At 42.7% G+C, this 22,891-nt stretch overlaps 1 protein-coding gene across 1 annotated transcript; it reads right to left on the bottom strand.

Annotated features, from left to right (window-relative positions):
• Positions 1-267: 267 nt before the first annotated feature.
• Itm2b (integral membrane protein 2B) lies at positions 268-22,861 on the bottom strand. The gene is made up of 6 exons (XM_052190973.1): positions 22,571-22,861; positions 5,880-6,008; positions 3,922-4,128; positions 3,380-3,490; positions 2,469-2,619; positions 268-1,191 (listed from the first exon to the last, which is right to left on the bottom strand). The coding sequence occupies exons 1-6, from the start codon at positions 22,685-22,687 to the stop codon at positions 1,106-1,108; spliced, it is 801 nt and encodes a 266-aa protein (XP_052046933.1). The 5' UTR covers positions 22,688-22,861; the 3' UTR covers positions 268-1,105.
• Between the last annotated feature and the right edge of the window lie 30 nt (positions 22,862-22,891).

Raw genomic sequence — 22,891 nt, 5'->3', positions numbered from 1 at the left:
CAAAAACCCTGTGTCTAACATGCCAGGTACTGCGGTACATGTCTATCTCCCTGCTACTAGAGGCCAATGCCTGGAGATTATTAGTTTCAACAGCACAGTGAGATCATGTCTGAAGAACACAACAGAATGGACTGAGAACAATCACTGAGATCCGCATCTTAGATTCGATAATAACCGTCCACTGAAAGACAAGATCCACTTCCTATCAAGCAGTGGCGGTCAAGTTCGCCCTCGGTGTCACTAGAACAGCATCCACAAGGAATCTGATTTAGTAATTAATAGCTTATTTTATTTTATTGTTTAAAAAGCTGATTTTATAACTATGTAGAGAACTAGATGTTATAAAATAGTTTCATTTTTTTTTTATGTATGTGGATTACCTTAAAATATGGAGAACCAAATTACTTCTTTGGTTTTTATCTTACGGGAAAAACAACGCACAGTCTCATCACATGGCTTTGCGATATTTATATTCCATTGCACAGATATGGGCTATACAACTTAGTAATATGAGTTGCTTCTTAAATTCCAAACATTTGTCTAAAATCTTATTACAGCAGAGGCCTAGGATATTAAAACATCAAGGCAGAAATCCTCTAAAGTAGTTAAAGCAACACTGAAAATACTGCACATTTTAATTAAACTAATATTAGAGGCTGACCTCAAATGCTAACAGACTACGCAGCAGGGCTACTAGCATCTACAAGCAAGTCACTGTGGTCCTTTAATGTATGAGAAGGACTATTCTTTAGGAATCCTTTCTTCGTGGAAGTACAGAATTAACACAAAAATCCAGATTAGTGATTTCAAGACCTTTAGATTCTTCGTAGTACGTAAGTGCTAAGGAGAAGCGAATATTATTTAGGAATCCTCACATGTGCTAATTTGAATATCAAAGACACCACACTTAGAAAAAAAGGAAGGTTTTGTTTTCTTTTTTTTAAGATAATGGTTTTTAATTGAATTATTGAGATGAAGAGACAGTGAAGCCCTGTTTGCTACTTACATGAAAAGAAGATTTTAAAAAACAATCACTGCACAAAATACAAAGGGGCAGGGTATACTGTGGCATTGAATTTCTCCCCACGTTTTTTTTCTTGACTTCTCAAGAACAAATTAAAGTTTCCATGACAAATTTGTTCTCAAAATGCCGAATGGTGAAACAGTTACTGGCTTCTCGCTTCTGAATACCTGTTTGGAAAGGAAAAGGGGTTGTTTTTGTTTTACTTTGAGTTAATGTTTAGTAACAAATACATCAATCCTCACAGTTACTCTTTAGACATAAAAAAGCATGCCACTACTCTATATCCACCCCATAATTTTAAATTCATTCTTCACTGGGCCTTTTCATATATCCTAGCAACTGGTAACGGTGCTTTACAAATGGCTTACAGATGTGCTGCCTAGTCTTGAGTCAACTTGACACACAAACTAGAGTCATCTGTAAGGATGGAACCTTAATTCAGGAAATGCCTTCGTAAGATTCAGCTGAGGGGCATCTTAATTAGTGATTGGTGTGGGAGGGCCCAGCCTATTATGGGTGGTGCCATCCCTGGGCTGGTGGTCCTGGGTTCTATAAGAAAGCAGGCTGAGCAAGCCATGGGGAGAGTAAGCGGCATCCTAAATGCTCCCTGCACCTGCTCCTCCTCCAGGTTCCTGCTTTGAGTTCCTCCCTGACTTCCTGGCAATGAACAGCAATGTGGAAGTATAAGCTGAATAAACCCTTTCCTCTCCAACTTGCTCTTTGGTCATGGTGTTTTGTTGCAGCAACAGAAACCCTAAGACACAGATATACGAGCTCAAAGGTTTGGGAAATAGTCTAGTTACATATGGTGGAGTCACATGCCCATATGTGCTTGCAGAAAACTGCACACCAGGAGAGACCAAATATCATTCTATCAAGTTGGTTTTAGAAAATTATGAGCCAAGATAGTAACTTAAATGTAAGAAATCAAGTGGTGGGTTTCAGATGACTCATCAGCCTGCGGTGAGAACAATGCCATTACAAGTATTAGAAAAGACCAGGAGAGCACTTCTGCAGGGTGACGCAATTCCACAGAAGCCAGGCTGCGGCGTCACTGATGGCACCGAACGCTGTGTACCATCTCTTCTGTTTTGCATTTATAATGGGCACATGCTGCTATTCCTACTGTTCAGGGGAAAAACAAGATTTAGTGAGGGCAGAGCTGCAAAGGTCATGTCAGGGCTCTGGACTCGTGGCCGACACGTCTTCTGTCACCTGGCTATGACTAGCCTCAGCATCACCCACAAGGAGAATGGACCTGTGAGACCTCCTCTCTCCTGTGGCCAGGCCACAGTGAGGATGAAAAGCCAGACCTGACTTGTCTATCTGAAAAGACGATTTGGGACTTCGATGATTCTAAATCCTGAAAATACTAACCAAGCGTGACACAGGTTCCCTTGAATTTCTCACCCAGGCATCATAGGAATTATCTGACTCTTTTTACCTCTAATGGTCTCCCTGCGCTGCAGTCTGTAGGTTTCCTTGTCGTGACACAGTCGGTAAATGAAGAAGCCCAGGTTGTCCACGTTTTCGATGCGGTCGGTAATCACCATGTGCTCATGGATAAGGTAGGACTGAGGCAGGTAGGTCCCGGCCTGTGGGGAAAGAAGTGACAGGGAACTTTCCAAATGTGCACAGAGCAAAGCGAAAGGCAGACAAAATTCTTAGGTGACAGTTTTAAAACAGGGTTTATGGATATTTAACTGTCTGCTTTTATAAGTATAATCTTGGTTTTGAATTGGAATCTCGTTTTGTTGCCCAAGCTGGTCTTCAATTACCAGACTCAGCTAGTCTCCCAGGAATGACTATAGGCCTGGATCACCGGGCCTAGTGACACATAGTGTTGCTACACAACAGCTATGCCCAACTCGAAGGCATCCATCGGAATTAAGTAGCTGGTTAATAGTTATTTTCTAGTGCTTTAGGAAAATTTAAATGTGATAAAATTTTTACATTTAAAAACTTTCCATTTATCATTTACTATGTATAGTGTGTGTGTGTGCATGTGTAGTGTGTGCATGTGTATAGTATGTATAGGCCTGAGCATGGATGTCAGAGGCTAACTTTCTGACGCGGTTCTCTCCTTCCACTGTGGGTTTTCTGCACTGAGCACACAATGCCAGGCTAGCATAGCAGGCACTTTTACTGCTGAGCCATCTCTCCAGACCAATTTTGAATATCTTTTAAAATGTTATTTATAAAACCTAAAGCATTACATATAAGAAGAGAAAACACACAAGTTTCAGCACTTTTTTGTAAATCCCTTGGCGATGCTCCAGAAGGGTGAGCTCCAAGGATGTTAACTTTTCGAGACCCTGCAGACATGGTGAATCAGACACAGCAAGCACTGGGTACCTTGATGTTCATGAGCAGCTCCAGCAGGTTCCGCGGCGGCATGACGACAGAAGTGTTCAGAGGAATCACGTAGCACTTGTCCAGGTTAAGGTCCAAGTACGCAGTGAGTTTCTGGAAAGAAGGACATATCTCAGACAGGTCAGCAGCCATTGGGCTTCTGAGAATTGTACCCACAGGTGGGCTAGCTTTAGAATTCATAAATGACTTGAATTTCAACAAATCAACAACTTGATGGGATCAGCAGGCAAGAGGCGTGAGAAGGCTGAGTCTCACAGGGAGAGAAACAAACCTACGTCTTTTTTGTTTATCTCATTTGAGACAGCACTTGATTCCATAGACCAGGCTGGCCTCAAACTTGTGATCCTCTAGTCTCCCCAGTGCTGGGATGAGATACATGCCTGGAGTTTCCATCTCTCCCCCTCTCCTCTCTCTTAAGTAAAAGCTAAAAAACTAAACTGAAGAATTTAGTAACTACTAAAAATTAAAACCGTAAGAATCCTAGAGAACCTGAGTTCTTTTCACAAGTCTGGACATTGGCTCACCTTGTTAAAGTCATGCACAATGTTGGCAGGATCACTGTCCGCAAACTCTGGTACAGGCACGCTGATGAATTCAACTGCGTCTTCCTCAAAGATCTTAATATTCTCTTCAATTGTCTGGTAGCGAGCAGCCGGGGCCTCTGCAGAAGGCTCATTCAAGATGACGTCATCTTTGATGTACTTTAGTCCACAGTAGTACACATCATCTGGCTGCAGGGTTGAAAACACTATATTTCAGCAATCCCGCAGGAGACAGGTTTTTAAATGTAAGCCTTACTTAAACTGCCACCCCTACCTAAATAGTATTTTGCTTAGAAACGCTTACTTTCCAGATGACAAGTCAGACAGTTTAATTACAGAGCTAGCACATTATCAGGTTCTGAAGTTGTCTTAAAAAAAAAAAAAGGCTTTTCAGAAGAAAAAAACAGCTGATTTCTTCTCTACTCTTTGTGGTAGATAAGAATACGAAAGCTATCTGGTGTTAAGAAAATCTGAAGAAACATGTAGCCCTGCCCCTACCTGTAGGCAGTTTCTCACAGAACACAGTCAGGAGCAGGCAGTATTTTCCTTTCTTTTAAGATAGGGTTTCAAGTAGTCCAGGTTGCCCTGTACCTTGCTATATATGTAGCCAAGGATAACCTTAAACTTTTGATCCTTCTGTTTCCAGCAGGTGAGAGCCGCCACCTGGTACTGAGGGAGTGTCCCCACTCCCAGAAATAGGTAAATAAATGTATGCAATCAAATATTTTTAAAGTATTCGCACATAAAGACTGAGGGTACGTAACAAAACATTTTGATACCAAATGTTCTCTTTGGCAATAAAATTGCAAATTACTTTTATTTTATTTTTATGCACATTGGTGTTCGGGCTGCACATATGACTGTGTGCCAGATTCCCTGGAAATGGAATTATAAACAGTTGTGAGCTGCCACTGAGTGCTAGGAATTGGAGCCGAGTCCTTTGGAAGAACAGCCAGTGCTCTTAACCACTGAGCCATTTCTCCAACCCACAAATTATTTTTTCTGTATCTTATGCTTCTTATAAAACAAAACCAAACACTACATTTAAAAAGCTGTAGATAGGAGTGGTAGTGGTACATACTTAGGACATGAGGAAGAGGCAGCGGGATTAAAAGTTTATGTCAGACTTGTCTATATTAAGTCTATTTTAAAATAACAAATCCACTTTTACCCTATTCAAGAAATGTTTATCAATATGCCTTTATCTTGACTAAGGCTAAAAGTGAGCATGGACTTCATATAAACTCTGGAAGAAGACTTCAAAATTAGTTTTAAAATCTGGTTATGAAGCATTTCTCTCTACTTGGAAACATTAAAACATCTGAAGTAGTCATAAAAGTGGGTTTGGGTGGTGACTCATAAATTATAATTAAGTGGAATCAACGTCTTAACACATTGAGAGCACTATAAACACTAAGCTACAGGCAACTGTCACCAAAAGTGACATTGTCATCTCTGCAAGTCACCCAAGAGTGCCTGACACTCTTAGACACAGCAACAGCAAGGGCTGTCCAGGGATGGTCTGTCGGTCTGTCAGATCACAGCTTACATATTCGTACAAGTAGCAATTCATGATGTATCTCTTTACTATTAGCTGTGGTAGGAAAATGGAAGTTCATTTTGAAAAACCAACCATGTCCAAACACTGTCATTGGCCACAAGACAGAAGGGCGCATGCTTAAAGCAAGGCAGGGACCACATTCTAATTCACAGGAAAAGCAAAGAAAAATTCAGGCCAAAAAAATAATAATTTCTGCAGAGCTGGCAGGCCTGCTCAGTGGGTAAAGGTACCAGCTACTAAGCCTAATGATCTGAATTCCATCTCTAGGACCCACACGGTAACAGGAGAGAACCTGCTCCCCAGACTGTCCTCTGAGCATGTCCCTTCCCCTCTAAGTCACTAACTGTAGTAAAGATCTTAAATAGACCTTTCTACTCACCTGAAGTGCGAAATACTTGTAGAGGTAGGCTCCCCCAAGGATGACGCCGGCGAGCATGAAGGCCAGGCCGAAGCACATGCACCAGCACCACGCCCTTCGCTGCCCGACTGGGACCACGTCATCTGGGTCCTAGAATGCACACAAACAGCCACTGTAAGCAGAGCAACACAAGGTTTGGGGCTACTAATGAAGATAAAGACCAAAGGTACTAAGGCTCTGATCAGAACTAACCATGGAAGACTCAGCCCCATGCCTCCTCAGCCAGCGATGGACACTGGTCCCCAGAGAGACTGGTAGGTATTAGTCTCTTTCTCTCCATAGCCCATCTCCTAAAAGTGTCTTGAGCAGTTATACAAACTACAATTTTTATTTTCCATACACAACTTTTGGCACCGTGTTCTAACATCTGAAATTCAGAAAAGGTAACAACACGACCTTGTCCCATAGTTTTGTAAGGCTGCATCACACATCCAGGGTATTTCCAAATTGGGTAACTTACAAAATGGTTAGCCTTCATTCCAGATATAAAAACATTCCTTAACAATTTTCCGGGAAAAACTAACACAACACTAGCAAAAGATAGGACACTAAAATTCTTTGAACAAACAAAATCTAAAAAAATCAGGACAAAGGTACATCTCTATAGTTAATTCTGTAATTCCACTATCTGATATTCCGAATATCAGTTTGATAATGGCTTTCATTTTATTTTAAAGAACTAAAACTGAAACCCAGTATGGACTGTGGACATTATAGGACGTATGTCATCGAGACAGAAAGGCTGGGTGAATGATAAGGAAAACCCCAGTGAGGTGAGACGGTGCGTCAGCCCAGGGGCAGCTAGGGCGAGCGATGAGTCACTGGGGAACGGCAGCCACCGCTGTGCATTTTCATCCCTAAGATAGGAGATCGCATTTGCGAACTGATGGGCAACGTTCAATTCCAAGTACTGCAGCCAACGACAACAATGCCACACAGACGTGCTCCGCTGTTTTTTAGACAGAGGTTCTCACACCGTGTAGCTCAGGCTGACTTCGAACTTACAGTAATCCTCCTGCCTCTGCCTCCCACCTGTTATGATTATGGCATATGCCATTACATTCACAGGGTTGGAAGCTTTATTTTTAAACACAGAATCATGCAGAATAATAAATAATAGTCAATGTAAGGTTCAGAGCCGATGACACCGTGAGGACTCCATCTGAGGCAGTTCTCATCATGATGGCGTACAGATGTTTACATTAGTGGGTCCCCTAAAACGTAACATAGCAAGGGGGCAGATGGGGAGGGATTCATCAGATGTCCTATTTGTGAGAAGTTCCAAAAATCCCACGTGCAGTAAGATTTTATAGACCGGAACAATGCACACAGGCCTGCTTAGCTTGCCTGACAAAAATGTCACAGGAGACAGACAGTGTCCTAGCATAACTACTCTCAGAGTGGGGGCAAGGGTGAAGGATGGAATGACAGATGCAAACAGTTGTTGTCAGCATTTGTTACCAGCTGCTCGACAGCCGCGTGTGCCCACACCCACCCCTACCTGCAGGCTCGCCCCTGTGAGTCCATAAACCAGTAGCTGCGGACCACGGGTAGGCGCTGAGGACCAATCTGCAGCCTCACTGCTACATGGGCACTGAGTTCTCAGGCTTTTTGATTTTTGATTTATCACTTTAACTATGTAACAAACAATGATTCTGAGAATAAATTACACATGTCTAACATGTTTAAACAGTTGCCCTGGGCACCAGGAATACAGACTCTGCCAAGGAAAAGATAGGCTGGATCGCTGAGGAAAATAAAGACAAAAATAGCCAGGCATGTTGTGCATACCTAGAATCATAGCACTTGGGGGGGGGGAGTGGGGGACTTCCGCCAGTGAGAGACAGGAGTTCAAGGTCAGTCTAGACTACACAGGAAGCTCTAAGCCAGCCTTATCTTTCCTATCTAATGAAACACAAAACAACATAAATGTGGGCTCTGACAGGGAAAATGCGGAGAGGGAGACAGGATGGGTTAAAGGAGAGACGCCCAGGGAGAGAACACAGTGTGGAAGGACACAGGACAAACACACTGCCAGGCAGAAGACAGCGTTCCAGGAGGCGCTCTAAAGGTAAACAATGAATAAAATCCTGAAGGCAGCCGGCACCGCACTGCCTGGGAGACCTGGTGCAGCTGGGTGCTCAGCATGGTGGGAGGGATCCTAGGACAGAGAACTGGAGCAGGCCACGAAGGGCCTTGGTATGGAGTTGAATTCTTAAGTTATTTTAAAAAGTCATTTTCCAGGACAACAGAAGAGACTGATTTGTTAAAGAACTTTAAGGTTTAGAACACTTATTCAAAGGGCAGCCAGCTACTCCGCACCTGAAATATGGCTGGAGAGAATAAAGAAATCAACAAGAGTCTATTTCAGTATCTAAATTACAGACCTGAGTCCAAACCGCCGGGAGCCTCCTAAGAGCCGACAGTCTTCAAGGTCTGATCTCTTTCCTCTATGTTGCTATTAGTCACTTGCTTTCTTGCATTAGAAATTCATGGAGAGATCTTATCTCTTGCTACTAGGCTAGACAGTTCCTGTTTATTCGTGTTGATTCTGCATTCCTAGAAACTCAGTTAACATGCAGATACTTGAGGACCGAATGAAGAGCTTGGCTGTTTAAGTTTTCATGATTCACAATCATTGTATCAGCAGCCAGAAAGACAATGGAGGGGACCATGCAGTCACCTAGGAGTCTAACGAGCTGGCTATCTGGCAAAGGCAGGACCTGCACTTAACCTGGCATCTCTTAAGGCCAGACTCGGGGAACATGCTGGGCAAGGTCCTGGAAGAAAGTGAAGCGTGGATAAACCTTGCCTCTCACCGTCAGCAGTTTATGGACTAACTCAGATATGACGGACATGATGGCCCCATTACCAGCTGAGTCACAGAGCAAGGATGAAGCACATTCACTCAAGACAAAGGTTGTTAATTAAGCTCTGTGTGATGGCTGAGGCAGAGAATTGCCACAAATTCAAGGCCAACCTAGGCTAAGGTATGTTCCAGTTCAGCCAGGACTACAATGTCGAAAACTAAAAACAAAACAAAACAAAAGTGTTAAAGCATAGAGTGCTAGCGTAAACCTGTACCTGTTGGTTTACTAAAACTCACAGCACAGCCTTTCCAGTCAGGTGGACAAGGATGCTAAGGTCGAGTCTGTCCTACTCGATGAGGAACTTGACATCCCAGTCAGTACACAGATGTCAATAGGCACAGGGTGAGAAAAAAAGAAAACCGTACAAAACCTAACGAAGTAAGATGATTCTACTCAAGATCAACTATGAAACATCACCTGCCCTTGGGCAGCAGGACGAAAGGACCAACCGGGTTGGCCAGAGAGGTGACTCAGGCTCTGCTCTCAGCACCGCCATCAGGTAGCTCAGAACCCTCTGTAACTATAGTTCCTGGGAATCGATCAACTCTCAGGACCTCAGGATCTACAGGTGGTACATATGCCTTCTCAGGCACACGCACATACATACATGTGAAATTCAATAAACATTTAAAAATAATAAGTTCAAAGTAATCCTTCCTACATAAAGTGTTTTTAAAGAGTGCCCAAAGAACACGAGATCCTACTTCAAAGTAGCAAAAAGAGAAAAGAATAATTATTCATAGCGTCATTCAAATTTGTTCCAAACTAAAACCAACTCAAATATTAACTGATAAATAGATTTCCATTTATCACATTCATATTATGAAACGAAACAGCAGTGGTCCTGCATTTTGTGTGTGCTTCAAACATTTTATAACTTAAAGAGGAAAAGGCCACCGCAATGTTCTCAGGAGCGTTCTTCTTTTCTCTTAAACCTAGTGCTTAAAGTCTGTATTACTAAACTTCACGTCAGCTTTGGAGAATTTATTTCTATTTTTATTTTCTTCAAAAAAGACGGGTATGTAACTTCCCTTGGCCTGATTTAACCAAAGGCACACAGTTACCACCTCCCCTGCACAGCGCTGTAACTGCTGCGTCCTAACCGTGCTTAGAACTCCCGCAGGCCCCACACAATTATCATCTTCTTAATCTTGCTCAAAGTCAGGATTTTAGCCCAGTTTATTAAAAGCACACTCTGGCCTACTCCCATGCTCAACAGCAGATAAAGAAGTGACTTTCAGGATCTGGCTGGTGGTCCAAAGCAGGAGGGCTGCAGTCAGCAGGCGGCCTAGCCGGCTCAAGTTAAAGACATAAGATAAAAAAAGAATCCTGGAGATGCAGTTTGCAGAGTAAGTACTTCGAGGACACAAAGACTCAGGTTCAGTCTTGGACACAGACATGGGGCAGTGGAACCTCTCTTGGTGTACCACAAGATGTTCTGGCTACCTTACCAGACAGTAAGACAAGGTTACTTAACTGTACCTTAAGCAAAATGAAGTTTAGCTGCATTTTACTTCCATTAGTTACAAATTAGGTCACCTTGGTCAGTTTCCTAAGAGGCTGCAATAAATGGGCTTCAATCATTAACATAGCTCAAATAAAATGTTAAGGTTTAAAAAAAATTTTTATTATTCAAAGTAACAAATACTTCACATCCTAGCTGCTTCTACCTGAATCTTATTTACATAATAAATGGTGCACAGAGCTTTTTATGAGACACTCTAAAGTTCTTCAAATGTAATGTTTTGAATTTCACAGCAAATGCAACAGTGGTGTCTTAGAAGCCATGTTACTAAAGAAAAAAATATGTCAAGTATTAAAAATTACAGGTCGAGGGCTAGGGATGTGGCCAGATGGTAGAACACTTGTCCAGCACACGTGAAGCCCCTGGCTTTGGTCTCAGCACCACCGCAGCAAACTGACTGTGACTGGCACACCTGTGAGCTGAGCCCTGAGGAAGTAGGCAGGGAGGAGAAGTTCAAGGTTATCTTCAGCTACACAGTGGGCTAAAGGCTAGCTGGAGTACAGTAGACCCTGTCTGAATGAATGAATGAATGATGAATGAATGAATGAGTTCCAAACAGAGACAGTTTGGGTATAGGGAAACTATGGCATAAAAATATTAGCTAAAAAATAAGAACAAAGGAAAAATATCATTAATTCAAAAAAGCATGTACTACTGAACCATCAGAAATAGCTTTACTTAGAAACATATATGAATTATGTTGGACTAATATAGGTAAATATTCATGGGAATGAAACAATCCAAAAGCCTTGGAGAAGATTTTAGGGACAGTCCTCCCTTGGAGTCCTGCCAAGGCCTTGCAAATTCTTTCCTCAGTTTTCTGTAATAAACCTATGTTTATTCTGCTTAAAAGGAAAAAAAAGATTCTGGCATTTCCTTGTATGCAAAGCACAACAAAAGACATTTTTTTCAAGTCAAGAAACAGAGGCGGGGTGCTGTGGCTCTGGGTCCACTGCAACACCTCTCCGGCTTACTGAGTTACCCCGCACTGCACGGCCTGGACAGGGCTACAGCCCAAAGGGCGTTTCCCCTTTACAGGTGTCATTACAAGACTCTTCATGGTCAGTCCCCTGTGAACTATCTCCAGGGTAGTTATTTACTGTATATGTTTTAACTCCTACGCTCACAAAACTTTTACCGAGTACCATAACTATATTTCCCAGACTAATGGAAAATATTTTCTAAGATAAATAGTAAAAGTAGCCTTAAATATGAAGAAAGAAGAACTTGAAGTACACTTCTTTTCCTGTTGGTATCAGGTACTTAGGATTACAGCGTATGTACCAGGCCTGAGAGTTCTCGGTCGCAGCTGACTGGGAGATGCTCTGCTCACCTGGCTTCAACAGTAGGCAACTTTTCTCAGTATAGTAATACAAAAAAGGCCAGATCTCCTGATCTTCCCACCACCAAAAGCATGCAGTACCACGAGCAGCTGCGGAGGGTGACACAGAACCTCAGGCTGGCACGTTAACAGTCTGCCCAGGACAGCCGACATCTGCTTACTCTCTCTCTCTTCTTCATTCCAGCCAGTTTGTAGATTCTGCTTCCCAATCTCCTTTTCAAACAAATCTGTCACTGTCTCAATTACTAACAAGGTCCACATAGGAATATTACCTTTGACACATAAACGGGAAGCAAGTTCCCAGAGCTGGGCATGCGCTGAGAGGAGCAGAGAGCTGCCCTGTGCAGTTAAGGCCACAGTTCACAGGGGCCCGGGCCAAGCTAATTAGTATTGAGCTGAAATTAGGAAGCACAAAGCAGCACAGTGACTCGGAGCGATCGAGTTAGTCTATATTTAGAAGAGGGGTGATGAAAGCGAGGAGCTCTCGGCGACAGTGCTGACGCCACCAATACCACTCGGCACACAGTCTTTCTTGGTTAACAGATTCTACACTACACAGGCAGCAACACAGGAAGAGAAATGGCAGTCTAAGCTACTGCATAGCATCTTGAGAAATCTATAAAACCTGACCCAAGCTGCTAGCATCTAACAAAATGAGTGCATGCCTAGGTTAAATAAACAGGTCAGGATGGAAAGACTGAGTACGGCTGTAAAACTAAATGCGTTTAGTGCGGGAGCGCATCAGTCAATTCAGTATCATTAGAGAAAGGCAGAGTATCTGATGCAAGGTAAAATGCTATTAAATATTCATTTATGAGTAACTTAAAATCCACTCCGTTTCAGCAGTTTAAGACCTCCTACTTTGGCTATGGTTTGGTGACGACCACCATTTCTCTAGTGCTCGTGCCCTCTGTGCTTTCTAGAGCCTTACAGACGACAGCGTAGGAAGCAGGTATTGGCAGGTTTTCCAGCTCATAATGCTGTTAGGAAGCAAGGAGGGATACAATCTTCTTGTGTAGAGATGACTTTGAACATGCTGTCTGATTCATGTGTCAGTTTCTCTACGGTTCATCAAATTATATGAGTTAGTGTTTATGAAAAAGCACGGAAATCATATACTCATGAAGCAAAACTGTAACAGAGACTATTCAGATTGCCAACATGCACATTTTAAAGTAAACCTGAAAAGTCAAGATATAAATGAATAGTTAAGCACAGAAATCACCTGTAATTATTAGTGCTCAGGGAGCAGAGGCAGAAGGATTGCTGCAAGTTCAGGGCCAGCCTGGTCTACACAGCAAGTCCTAGTCAAGTCAAATCAGGGCCACACCGCAAGACACTGACAAAACAGACAAGAAAGAGAAGGAAAAATGAAAAGCAAAACTCAAAGCAGTAAAGGCATAAAGCGAAATCCCAATGGTAGTGAGCTGTCTTCGAAGTTACTCACAAACTCGGCAGTCTTGGCTCTTTGGAGAGGAGATTAGAGAATAGTGGTTCATTTTCTAGGTCATATTGTCAGCTCTTAAATTAGTGCCAATAATCCAGACAGTTTCCATTATTATCCATTATTAATTATCATTAGGCCTATTGTTAGTGCAAAGGGAATATTCTAATTAAACTTTCAAAAGCTACAGTGAAGGTGGAGTTGAAAGTCCAAATATTGATTTTCGGCTAATGTTTATCTTCTGAAAACTCAATGAGGTAATGGTGAAGGCAAAGTGAATGAACCCGTGGCCCCACAGAACAGACACAATCGACAGCAGAGTCGCCCAGCAGTCTCATAGAGGGGAAAACGTCACAGCACCAGGAGAAAGTCCCAAGCTTCTGCAGATGGAGAACAAACATGAGGCAGGAAGAAAGTCTAGGAAGAACTAGAACTCGGAACAGCAGCAGAGCAGGAGCGGAGGCACGGCACCCAGGGGCCACGGCTGAGGTAGAACCCGATACCCAAGGGAATGCAAGGGTCAGCTGGGAATGTGCAGGCCTGTAGTCCCAGCGCTCAGGAAGCGGAGACAGGAAGAGCAGTGTGAATGTGGGGCAAGCCTGGACTCCATCACTCTAGGCTACAGAAAGAGACTGTCTTGGGAGGGAGGGAAGGAGGGAGGGAGGGATCAGTGCACTCAAATATGCGAGACTTTACACATTTTTGATCACAGCCTTTTTTCTTTTTCTAAAGTAGATCAAATGCACGGAAGCAAACACAACGCAGAAGGACTGACTGATTCCCTGGTAAGCCTGAAGATACAGAAAGGCAATGAGACAGCTGTCAGAAGACGAACAAGCAAAAAGTGCACAGAAAATTAAGCCACATTCCCTCCAGCTCCAAGAAAAAAAAGATCAAATCCAGACAAAAGAAAAAAGGTTTTCTACAAGAGAGGACAGTGCAAGGGTACACATTACTCTGGAGTAAACACCACTTGTCAAGTACGGTAAAAGCAGGGGCTATCAATTTAGCAAAAGTTACTATATATATCAGGAGATTAGATTATGTGTGTAGTGAAAACACACATGTGTACATGCATTAACTATATCCATCTTTCACAGGGATACTACCAATGAGTAACATTAAAACAGCTTAAGAATGAAAAATAAACTTTTAGACACAACATGAAAAAAGCAGTATAAGCAAATATATCTGGACACTGTCACCCAAGTATGGTGCAGAGGTCCCATCAGGGACCCACAGTCCTATTATTCTCCTAATAGGGCCAGGAAGCTCTCACTTTCATTCTCTGTAGCAGGCAGCACAGTCTCCACAAGCTGAGCTCGGGACATCTTGACGGCCACCATGGCCGTGCAGACTCCAGCTGACTTCTGTCAAACTGTGCGTTAAACACTGCATAACTCCAGGAGAGTTACTTTTAATCTGTCTGAGTTGTTTGGAAATGTTCGTGACTCACGGAACAGCTGTTTGTGTTAGGAGTATAAGTAGTCTGCCTTCTTTCTAAGATAGTATCTCTTTATATAAAATCTGTAGAATGCAAAAGCTCTTTGGGTTTATGAACAATTTTTTAACTTTAACTCAAGGCGCTTTGGGCCCAAAATGTTTAAGAATCCCTGGTTCAGAGAACCATGGAGTTCAGATCATGGAGAGCTGAGCGGTGTTTCTCGCACAGAGATACTAGCTACACTCCAAAGCCACAAACCAGAGCAACCTAGTGGCTGCGCCGTAATAAGAGACTAGACCTGAACATAATTGCTTCTGATTAATTTAAGGACACTGACATTAGACTATGTCTCTAGGGAGAGAAGAGACACACTAGAATAGTGACTGTCTCTAAGGAGAGAAGGCATATTGTAAAGGAAAGTAATTTTCCCAGTTGGTAGCAAAATTCTTTCCATATTGACTGGGGTGTTATTAGTTTAGGTACATACATGTAAAATGATCTGTTTCTATGTATAACTGCACCACAGCTTCTAAGAGTGTGTTCTACTAAGATACTGCACACTTTTTATACCTTAAAACTAAATTAATTCCATTAGTACCTAATACGTACTGGAGAAACACACATTTTAAAATCCTGATGGGTTTTATATGTTGAAGGACTCTGAAACAACAAAACTGTCAATACTGTTCTACAACTGACATGAGGTGTGGGCATACAGAACAATATCACAGACATAATATTCCAAAGTAGGAATCACGGGTGGGGTGGGGGCGTGGCTTCTGAAGCCTATAGTCTCTGTGCTGCTGATGGAAACAGATGCAGAGACTTGAGGTGATTTAGTCAACATAGCACTTGAGAGATCAAGGCAAGGTTCAAGTTTCCATCACTAACTGTACTGATGTGCAAACTGTTATCACTGGATAAAAAGGAGGAATACCACTTTTCCATTCTTTCTCCTCATCACTGGAAAATGTAGGTATCACTCCTAATTCCTGTGCCAGAGAAAACCAAGCATTACATCACACCTGTACTCAAGAGCCAGACTTTGCTCGATTGCTTTCCACAGGAAAGGAGATTATACAGTAGTGCTTCACATCAAGCCATTAGTGTTTCTAGCTAAATGATTATATGAATTTAATGAAAATCCTGATTTGCCTTTAAAACTGCAGTATTATAGGGTATTATGTGGAGTAGCTCAGTGGTAGAGAGTGGGCTTAATATGTGGGTCCTGTGACCAGGAAATAACCACTACCGGCACCCTGGTACAAAGAGCGGACCGGATTTCTTGTAAATGAAAACCATAGAAAGTCTAACTTGATTAAGTGTGCAAAAACTCCAGCTTCACCAATTCGCATTCTTGGGTGTAAGAGGAGTGGTCTGTCACGCTGTTTAGCATGGCTCCGCCCTCTTCTAACTAAAAACGGATGGGACTGGGGGTGTGCACCAGCCAAGAAATAAAAACAAGAGACACTAAGTGAGTGACAGTGCCATAAGCAGACTGCCTCTCAAGGTCACCGTCCCGAGTTTAACGGGGATCTTTGGATACTGCAGCAATCTAAGCAATTTAATTAACAATGAGAATTGCCTGTCTGGCTAGGCATGGTGGTGCATGCCAGGTGGTCAGTCCTAGGACTCAGAGACCTGGAGGCAGGAGGAATGCCACGGCTCTGAGGCCATCTGGTCTACATAGTAAATTTCAAGCTAGCCTGGGTTACAAAGCAGGTCTCTATCTCAGAAAACAAGGGGAGAGGGTGAAAGAGAAAAAGAAAGAAAATGGGTTGTTTGCTTTTTACAGTAACTGATTCTAACCAGGTAGATGGAGCAAGCCTGAAGTCAAAGCACCCAGGAAGTCAAGGCCTGCAATGAGCTCCAGCCAGGCGAGTGACGCAGGCCCAGGTCAGCCTAGGTTACAGAGTGAGACCCTGCTTCAAAAGCTTTTAAACTAAATATTGCAATCACATTTTAGAAAAAATATTAAGATTTACGCTTTATACTTACTATGAAAACCAACCTTAATTCCTGAGCATAACCTGACACTGAAAGCTACAGATTCAGAGACAGGTGTGATGGCACGCATCTGCAGTCTGCACACTCGTGGGCTGCTGAGTTTGGGGGCCAGCCTGGTCTATACAGCCAGTTCCAGAGCAGCCAAGGACACACTGTGACAGTCTCTCAAAAATAAACAAACAAATCCCAAGAAACTTAAAATTTTGAATATTAATAATCAACAAAGCTTGTTCCTTAAGATATGGAATCCAACTACCTTGTTGAATGCTTACTGTATAAACAAAATTGTTTATGCAAGTATTTGAAATTTTAAAAGTAGTAAATTTCGCCGGGAGGTGGTGGCTCACGCCTGTAATCCCAGCACTCTGGGAGGCAGAGGCAGGCGGATCTCTGAGTTTGAGGCCAGCCTGGTCTGCAGAGTGAGTTCCAGGACAGCCAGGGAAACCCTGTCTCAAAAAAAAAAAATAAAATAAAATAAAAAATAAATTAAAAAAAAAAAAAAAGGAGTAAATTTCCAGCTAGGAACAATTGCTCACATCTGTCATCTCAGCACTTTCTAGTCTGAGGCAGGAGGATAGTTCTAATCCTAGACCAGCAAAGCCCAAACAAACAAGCAAATCGATCCCTATCTCAAAAGAAACAAGAAGTTCTAATGCCAGGCAGTGTGTCAGCTTCTCAAACAAATTTAGTACGTAACTTAAAGTTGCTAGGCTAGCATTAATAATCTAAACTATAGGTTTTATTTCAATATTAACCCTCTCTTTAGTCATATTCGTATTAGCACCAAGCCATGATTCACTCCAGGAAACCTGTTAGCATTAGATGATAAAAATAGTTAAGTACAAAGTTAGGAGATTCAGTCCCCCACTAATAATTTTTTCATTTCTATTAACTCAATTTAAATTTTCCCATTTGGGAATTAAAATTATATTATCAATCCAATTTGCCCTAAAATGGGACAATTACTAAAACACATCATAGCTTTCCCCCTGCCTCAACTCAATGTAAGGACTAAAATTCAGCAATTCTTAAAAATGTTTTTTTTTTTCATTCAATTATTAGTAACATGCCCAGCTTAAAGCTTGTGAGACTATGGATCCTAAATACAGAAGAAAGTGAAAAACCATAATTAAGGAGAGAGTGCTTTTTTTTAAAAAAAAAAAAAGGGTTTTGTTTTTGTAATTTTTAAAGTTAACACACCAAGTATTGGGATTCATTTTTGGAAAGTTTTTAAATGATGTCCTTAGGGTCACTTCTGCAATGCCATCCTAAACCATGAATGTTTCTCGTAGAAGACTAGCTCGGTGACACTCCATGCAGAGTGCGTGCTGGGAATACCAGGCTTTACACAGAAATCGAGCTAATCCCAAGCCCAGCCCTGTGTTCCCAATCTCTGAGATACTCAGTCATCGCCTGAGTGTGAGTCAGGAACCTGAGCTCCTTTATCTTCACAGGCAGCGGCCGTGGCCTGAATCCTCTGATAGGAAGTCCCTAACTCCTCCTTCAGTCTCCATGCTCTAATTAAGTGGCATATTTAGGGCTGGAGAAGTAGCTCAGGGCGGAGGCGTAAAACCCTCTTCTAGCATGCACAAGGCCCTAGGTTCAATTCCCAGGACCGCAAAAGTGGAACTCTTGCCAGTTAAAAGAGAGCACCTTTATTCTGACCCAATTTCTTTGTCCAGGATGATCTTTACTTTACTAACACAATGTCGTACAAAGAGATCTAAGAGGCTTTAGTCAAAACATGAATTCAGAGAGCATCTCATTCCTGAGGAAGAATGTAGCTTTTGAAGTCACTTCAAATGTTTGGGTTATGGTTTGATAAAACTGAAATGTCTCAGAAAAGTGCTTCATACATTCTTCTCTGGGCACTGACACACAGGTCACACTTTTGCAACATATAATAAACACATGCTAAGTTGAATACTGAGTGCACTGAATATACCTATATCATAAATGAGTTTTAGTATTTCTGATTTAGAAATATATACTGCTATTCACATAAAACTCTTAGGTGGTAGAATTGAACTTCCTGAGTTCTTAGAGGTTTATGAATATACCAAAGACACTATCTGCCTTGTCCACCTGGAGACTATCATCCTGGCAGCTAACTTGTCCTCCAACTAATGACAATATGCAGTGTTACCCACACTCAAGAAACGGAGTGTCCCATCAGAGATATGCAGAAGCAATTATCTGTCTCCCAGAATAAAACCTTCACAACAGACATCCATATCCTCTACAGAGGCCAAGATCTAATGAATGTGAAAGGCTCTAGCCAGGCATAGTGGCACATGTCTGTCCAAGCACCAAGAGCCAGGAGGCAGGAGGATTACAGTACTTTCCAAGCCAGTCTGGTCTACCTTGAATTCTAGGATAGCCAAGTCTATTCTATAATAAACGTTTACAGCCAGTGTCTACAGACATAAATTATGTTAATGGGTAACGAGGTGCGCTCTGATTAAAGACAGCCAAGCTCCCGGCCCCCCCAGAGACCAGCACACCTCACTGAATGTCTCCTCATGCATTTTGTGTCCTTCCTCTACCCCCAAAGCCACAAAACCACCAAAAAACATCATTACAAACCAAAATCCACATTATCAAACCAATCAGTCCTGACTATGGAAATAACAAAAAAGCAGATAACTGGGATGCACCAAGCCATTCTGTGACAACTCAGAATCTGCCTGTCACCCAGTGCCATGTCGCCGGTGTCCTCTAAACAGTGTCTCATAAACAGCTTACTCAGCTAAGAAACAGACATAAGGAAGGGGTCACAAGCAGGTACTGCAGCCCCGTTGCTGCGTATTCCCTGCTCCACAGTGAGGTAAGCAGAGAGGAGGACCTGCTTGATTATATAATCCTTTCCCTTGCTCCTTCCTCTTTGGCCATTTACTCCTCGTAGGGCTCAAGGGAGGGCTCTAACAAATTAAACATGGAAAGGAAGACAGGAAATGGTCTTGGAGAGGAGAGGAGGACTTGGTTTTTTTCCCACAATTAAAACAACGGTTAGCTGGGTGTGGTGGTCCGTGAGTACAATCTTAGCACTCAGGAAGTGAGGACCAGAGGAGCTCGAGTTCAAGGTCACCAGGAGCTTCGTGGCAAGTTCAAGCCCAGTCTGGGCTGTGAGAGATCTTGTCTCAAAACCCCAAACAACAATTTTAATCACTGTAAAACTGTAATTTATATAACCCTAGCATCGTCATATAATTTTAAAACTGAAAAAGTCCTTGCAGACCATCTGGTCTGATCCTTGAAACTTCTCCCCCTCTCCGCCCCCCCGCCCCCCAAAATGTAAGCTAAAAAAAAAAAAAGTCAGGCAGTTATATTGGACATACTTGGGGCTTCTGATGCAGTAACAGTATTCTCTTTGTATTTGCACATTTGCACTTTCCCAGGGTTCGAAGAAAGCTCTGAACACAGAAATCAAGGACTGCTGCCTGTACCATAGTGTATCTTATCATTTCAAACTGACCTTTGTCACACAGATCACAGTACTATAATCCTTTGCTGAGTCTGTTCCCCTAAAAGCCGTGTGTAGATCAGGATGGATCTAAGAAGACAACTAGACTGTCAACTGAAAAATGTGGAAGAAAAAACAATGCAAACTAGCTGGGGTAATGTAATCAGAAGACATAGCTGCTGGAACAGACAGCTAATGCAAAGATCGGTCTGAAACAGTAATGGAGCGATGCGACTACTTCCAGAAGGTTCTTGTGCAGGGCAGGAGACAGCAGTGTAAACATACATATGTGTATGTTACATAAGCCACTGACAGGAGAGAGCAGAATTCTTACAGATACCCACAGGGTAATCTTCAACCACAGTCTGTAAAGACAGGTCCACGACTACTGTGTAAAAGTGTTAAAATGCTCTCTTTCTGAGCTCTCAAAACCGGCTAAGTCCTCTTGACCAAAGGAAATGCCCCAGGCAAAACACATTAAGGCTAATTCTGTTCCCAGCCCAGGCGGTCAGACTAGGTGGTTGCCTCACAGTGCAGCCCAAAGGAGCACCAGAACATTATGTAATCACTCCGCAGCTATGGGATGAGATCAGTCCTCTCAGTAAGCAGGCTTCTCCTTTATTCTCCCTGCTCCCATTGTAGAGATATTGCCCCCCACTGAGAAAGGCTTCCAGTTTATAGCTGGAAAATGAATTCCTTTTTATATTACTATTAACCCGTTTGGCTGTAACTTCTCTGTGACTATAGAAGAACATAAGCCCTCACTGCTTAATCAAATTATCTTCCTTTGGATAGAGAAATCCAAATAAAAGGAAAGTATACAGCTATAAGCAGTTACTGTGAAATAAAAATTAAATTATGGTGAGCATATGAAAACTCCTGAGAGCTCGAAAATAAGGCCACTACTTCCAAAGTGGCAAGACTGATTCAAAGCTCCTCGGGAACGTGACTTCTGATGTTTGCATAGAGTTTCAAACCCTTAGAACAGTAGAAGACAGAGAAATGACATCACTGATACTTGCTTAGAGTGGGAGGAATTACAGTTTTAGAATTTAAAGATCATATACCTATATAATATCATTGAGAATGTATATTTGAAACTGGGCATGGTGGTGCACACCTGTAATCCCAGTACTTGGGGAGAAAATGGAGGACGATCAGAGTTCAAGGCCTATCTGGGCTTGATGAGACTTAGTCTCCAACAAACAAGAATACTGATACAGAGTTGTTGTGACTGGGTACTTGACTATGGGTCTATTTTAGATTGAAATGTGCATCCAACAAAAAGAGATAAGGATAATTTCCTATGACAATTTTCACCTGTGAATTCTAAACATTTTTTCAAGCCCAACAGTGTTTACACAAGGTTCAGGAAAACAATACTAAAACCAGAACCCTTAATCCTTTTTAGGAGATCAGCTCACTCTTCTTATCTCAAAGGAAGACAGTCATTTAAAAAAAACAACCTGATGTTTGCTTTTAGCCGAACATTTCCAGAAAACAAGTACAAACAGCCCAGATTGCTATTATAGTCTCGAAAATTTTATAGGGCATTTGTGGCCTGTTTCTTTACAGTAATTTTCATTAGATCATAAAAAAACAAAAACAAAAACATTCCTTACTACTTGTACCATAGATACAAACGATTGCTTTTTTAAGTCAAAACTAAAATTACCCAAGTGACAATACGTATTAAAAAGTGCTAATGAAAAAAAAAACAAAACGAAGCAGCACCCACTGTTAATATCTGTAAGTATCAAATGTCAGCAGCCTAAAGATGATGCAGAAAGAAAACTTAGGAAACAATTATACTTATATTTAAAAGGATATTATTGTATGTCACTTTTAAAAATTGAATCCAGTGTCAGCTTCACTGAGTGCTAACGGGGGATGTGGTAAAGTAAGGGTGAATTTTGTAGGAATGGGAACAAATTCCTACATTCGGGTTCCAGTTTCACTTCCTCAGAAGTACCCACAAAGAAGCTGATAACATTTAAAAGTCAACTGTTGGGTTACACGGGAACAGCCACAACAGCCATTACTTTCACCTGGATTGTTTGTTACTATAATAAAATCATCAGCCAGAAACTACTCCCAGTATATGGTTGTCTTCTCTCTCCAATCCCCAAGGTGTTCACCTGCCAACACCGAAGGCCATTTGTAGGCGAGGGAGTTTGTAAAAGAAAAGGGCTTTTAAAAAATTAAGATGCTTACAGTTGCTGGACTTAGTCCAAGTGCTGGTCAGCCTAGAAACGAAAGTAGGAAACAACAGAGGTTTAGGCTTGTTATGATGTCAGCCATTTTAGGCACAGTATTTATACTGGAAGAAAAGTGCCAAACTCGGTGGCGGCGGTGCCAGTCGCTGCAGGTTCCCGGGCGACCAAGTCGAAGGCAAAGCCGCGGGAATTCGTACACCTGTGCAACTGTCCCCTCGGGGGTCGCCAGGGCCAGGACCCCGCCCCGCCCGCTGCACGCACACCCCGGCACCCCGGGAGCGGAGGGCCGTCCGGGTACCCGTCCCTGCCGCGGAGACCCCGCCCGCAACCCCAGCCAGGACCTTGCAATCCACCGCCACGGCATCCGGAGGGACGATGAGCGCCTCCTCGCTGCTCTTGGGCTCGTCCTTCTTGGCCTCCTTCTGGGCCAGCGCCGAGTTGAACGTCACCTTCACCATGGTGCGGCCTAGGGCGCCCTAGGGGGCGGCGGCGAAGGCTGGGGTCGCGAGTGGCAGGATCTCGGCTGCGACTGCAGCCTCGTCGGCCGAGCTCAGGGCACGACTCTGCAGCTAAGGAGCGGACTGCGCGACAGGAGCAGCGGCTCAGTGCAGCGCGGTTTCCGGCCTCGCAGCTGGGGCGCGGGCACGGGCGCGGGGCGGAGC

The sequence above is a fragment of the Apodemus sylvaticus genome, chromosome 8 (genome assembly GCF_947179515.1).
Source record: "Apodemus sylvaticus chromosome 8, mApoSyl1.1, whole genome shotgun sequence".
Classification (NCBI taxonomy): Eukaryota; Metazoa; Chordata; class Mammalia; order Rodentia; family Muridae; genus Apodemus; species Apodemus sylvaticus.
This window is presented reverse-complemented; position numbering and strand designations above follow the sequence as displayed.

Coding starts and splice junctions, on each gene's coding strand:
- Itm2b (XM_052190973.1), bottom strand. CDS start 22,687: ATGGTGAAGGTGACGTTCAACTCGGCGCTGGCCCAGAAGGAGGCCAAG. Junction 2,620..3,379: donor AGCTGCTCATGAACATCAAG/GTACCCAGTGCT, acceptor CTTTCCCCACAG/GCCGGGACCTACCTGCCTCA. Junction 1,192..2,468: donor GCGCAGGGAGACCATTAGAG/GTAAAAAGAGTC, acceptor CTTTCCAAACAG/GTATTCAGAAGCGAGAAGCC.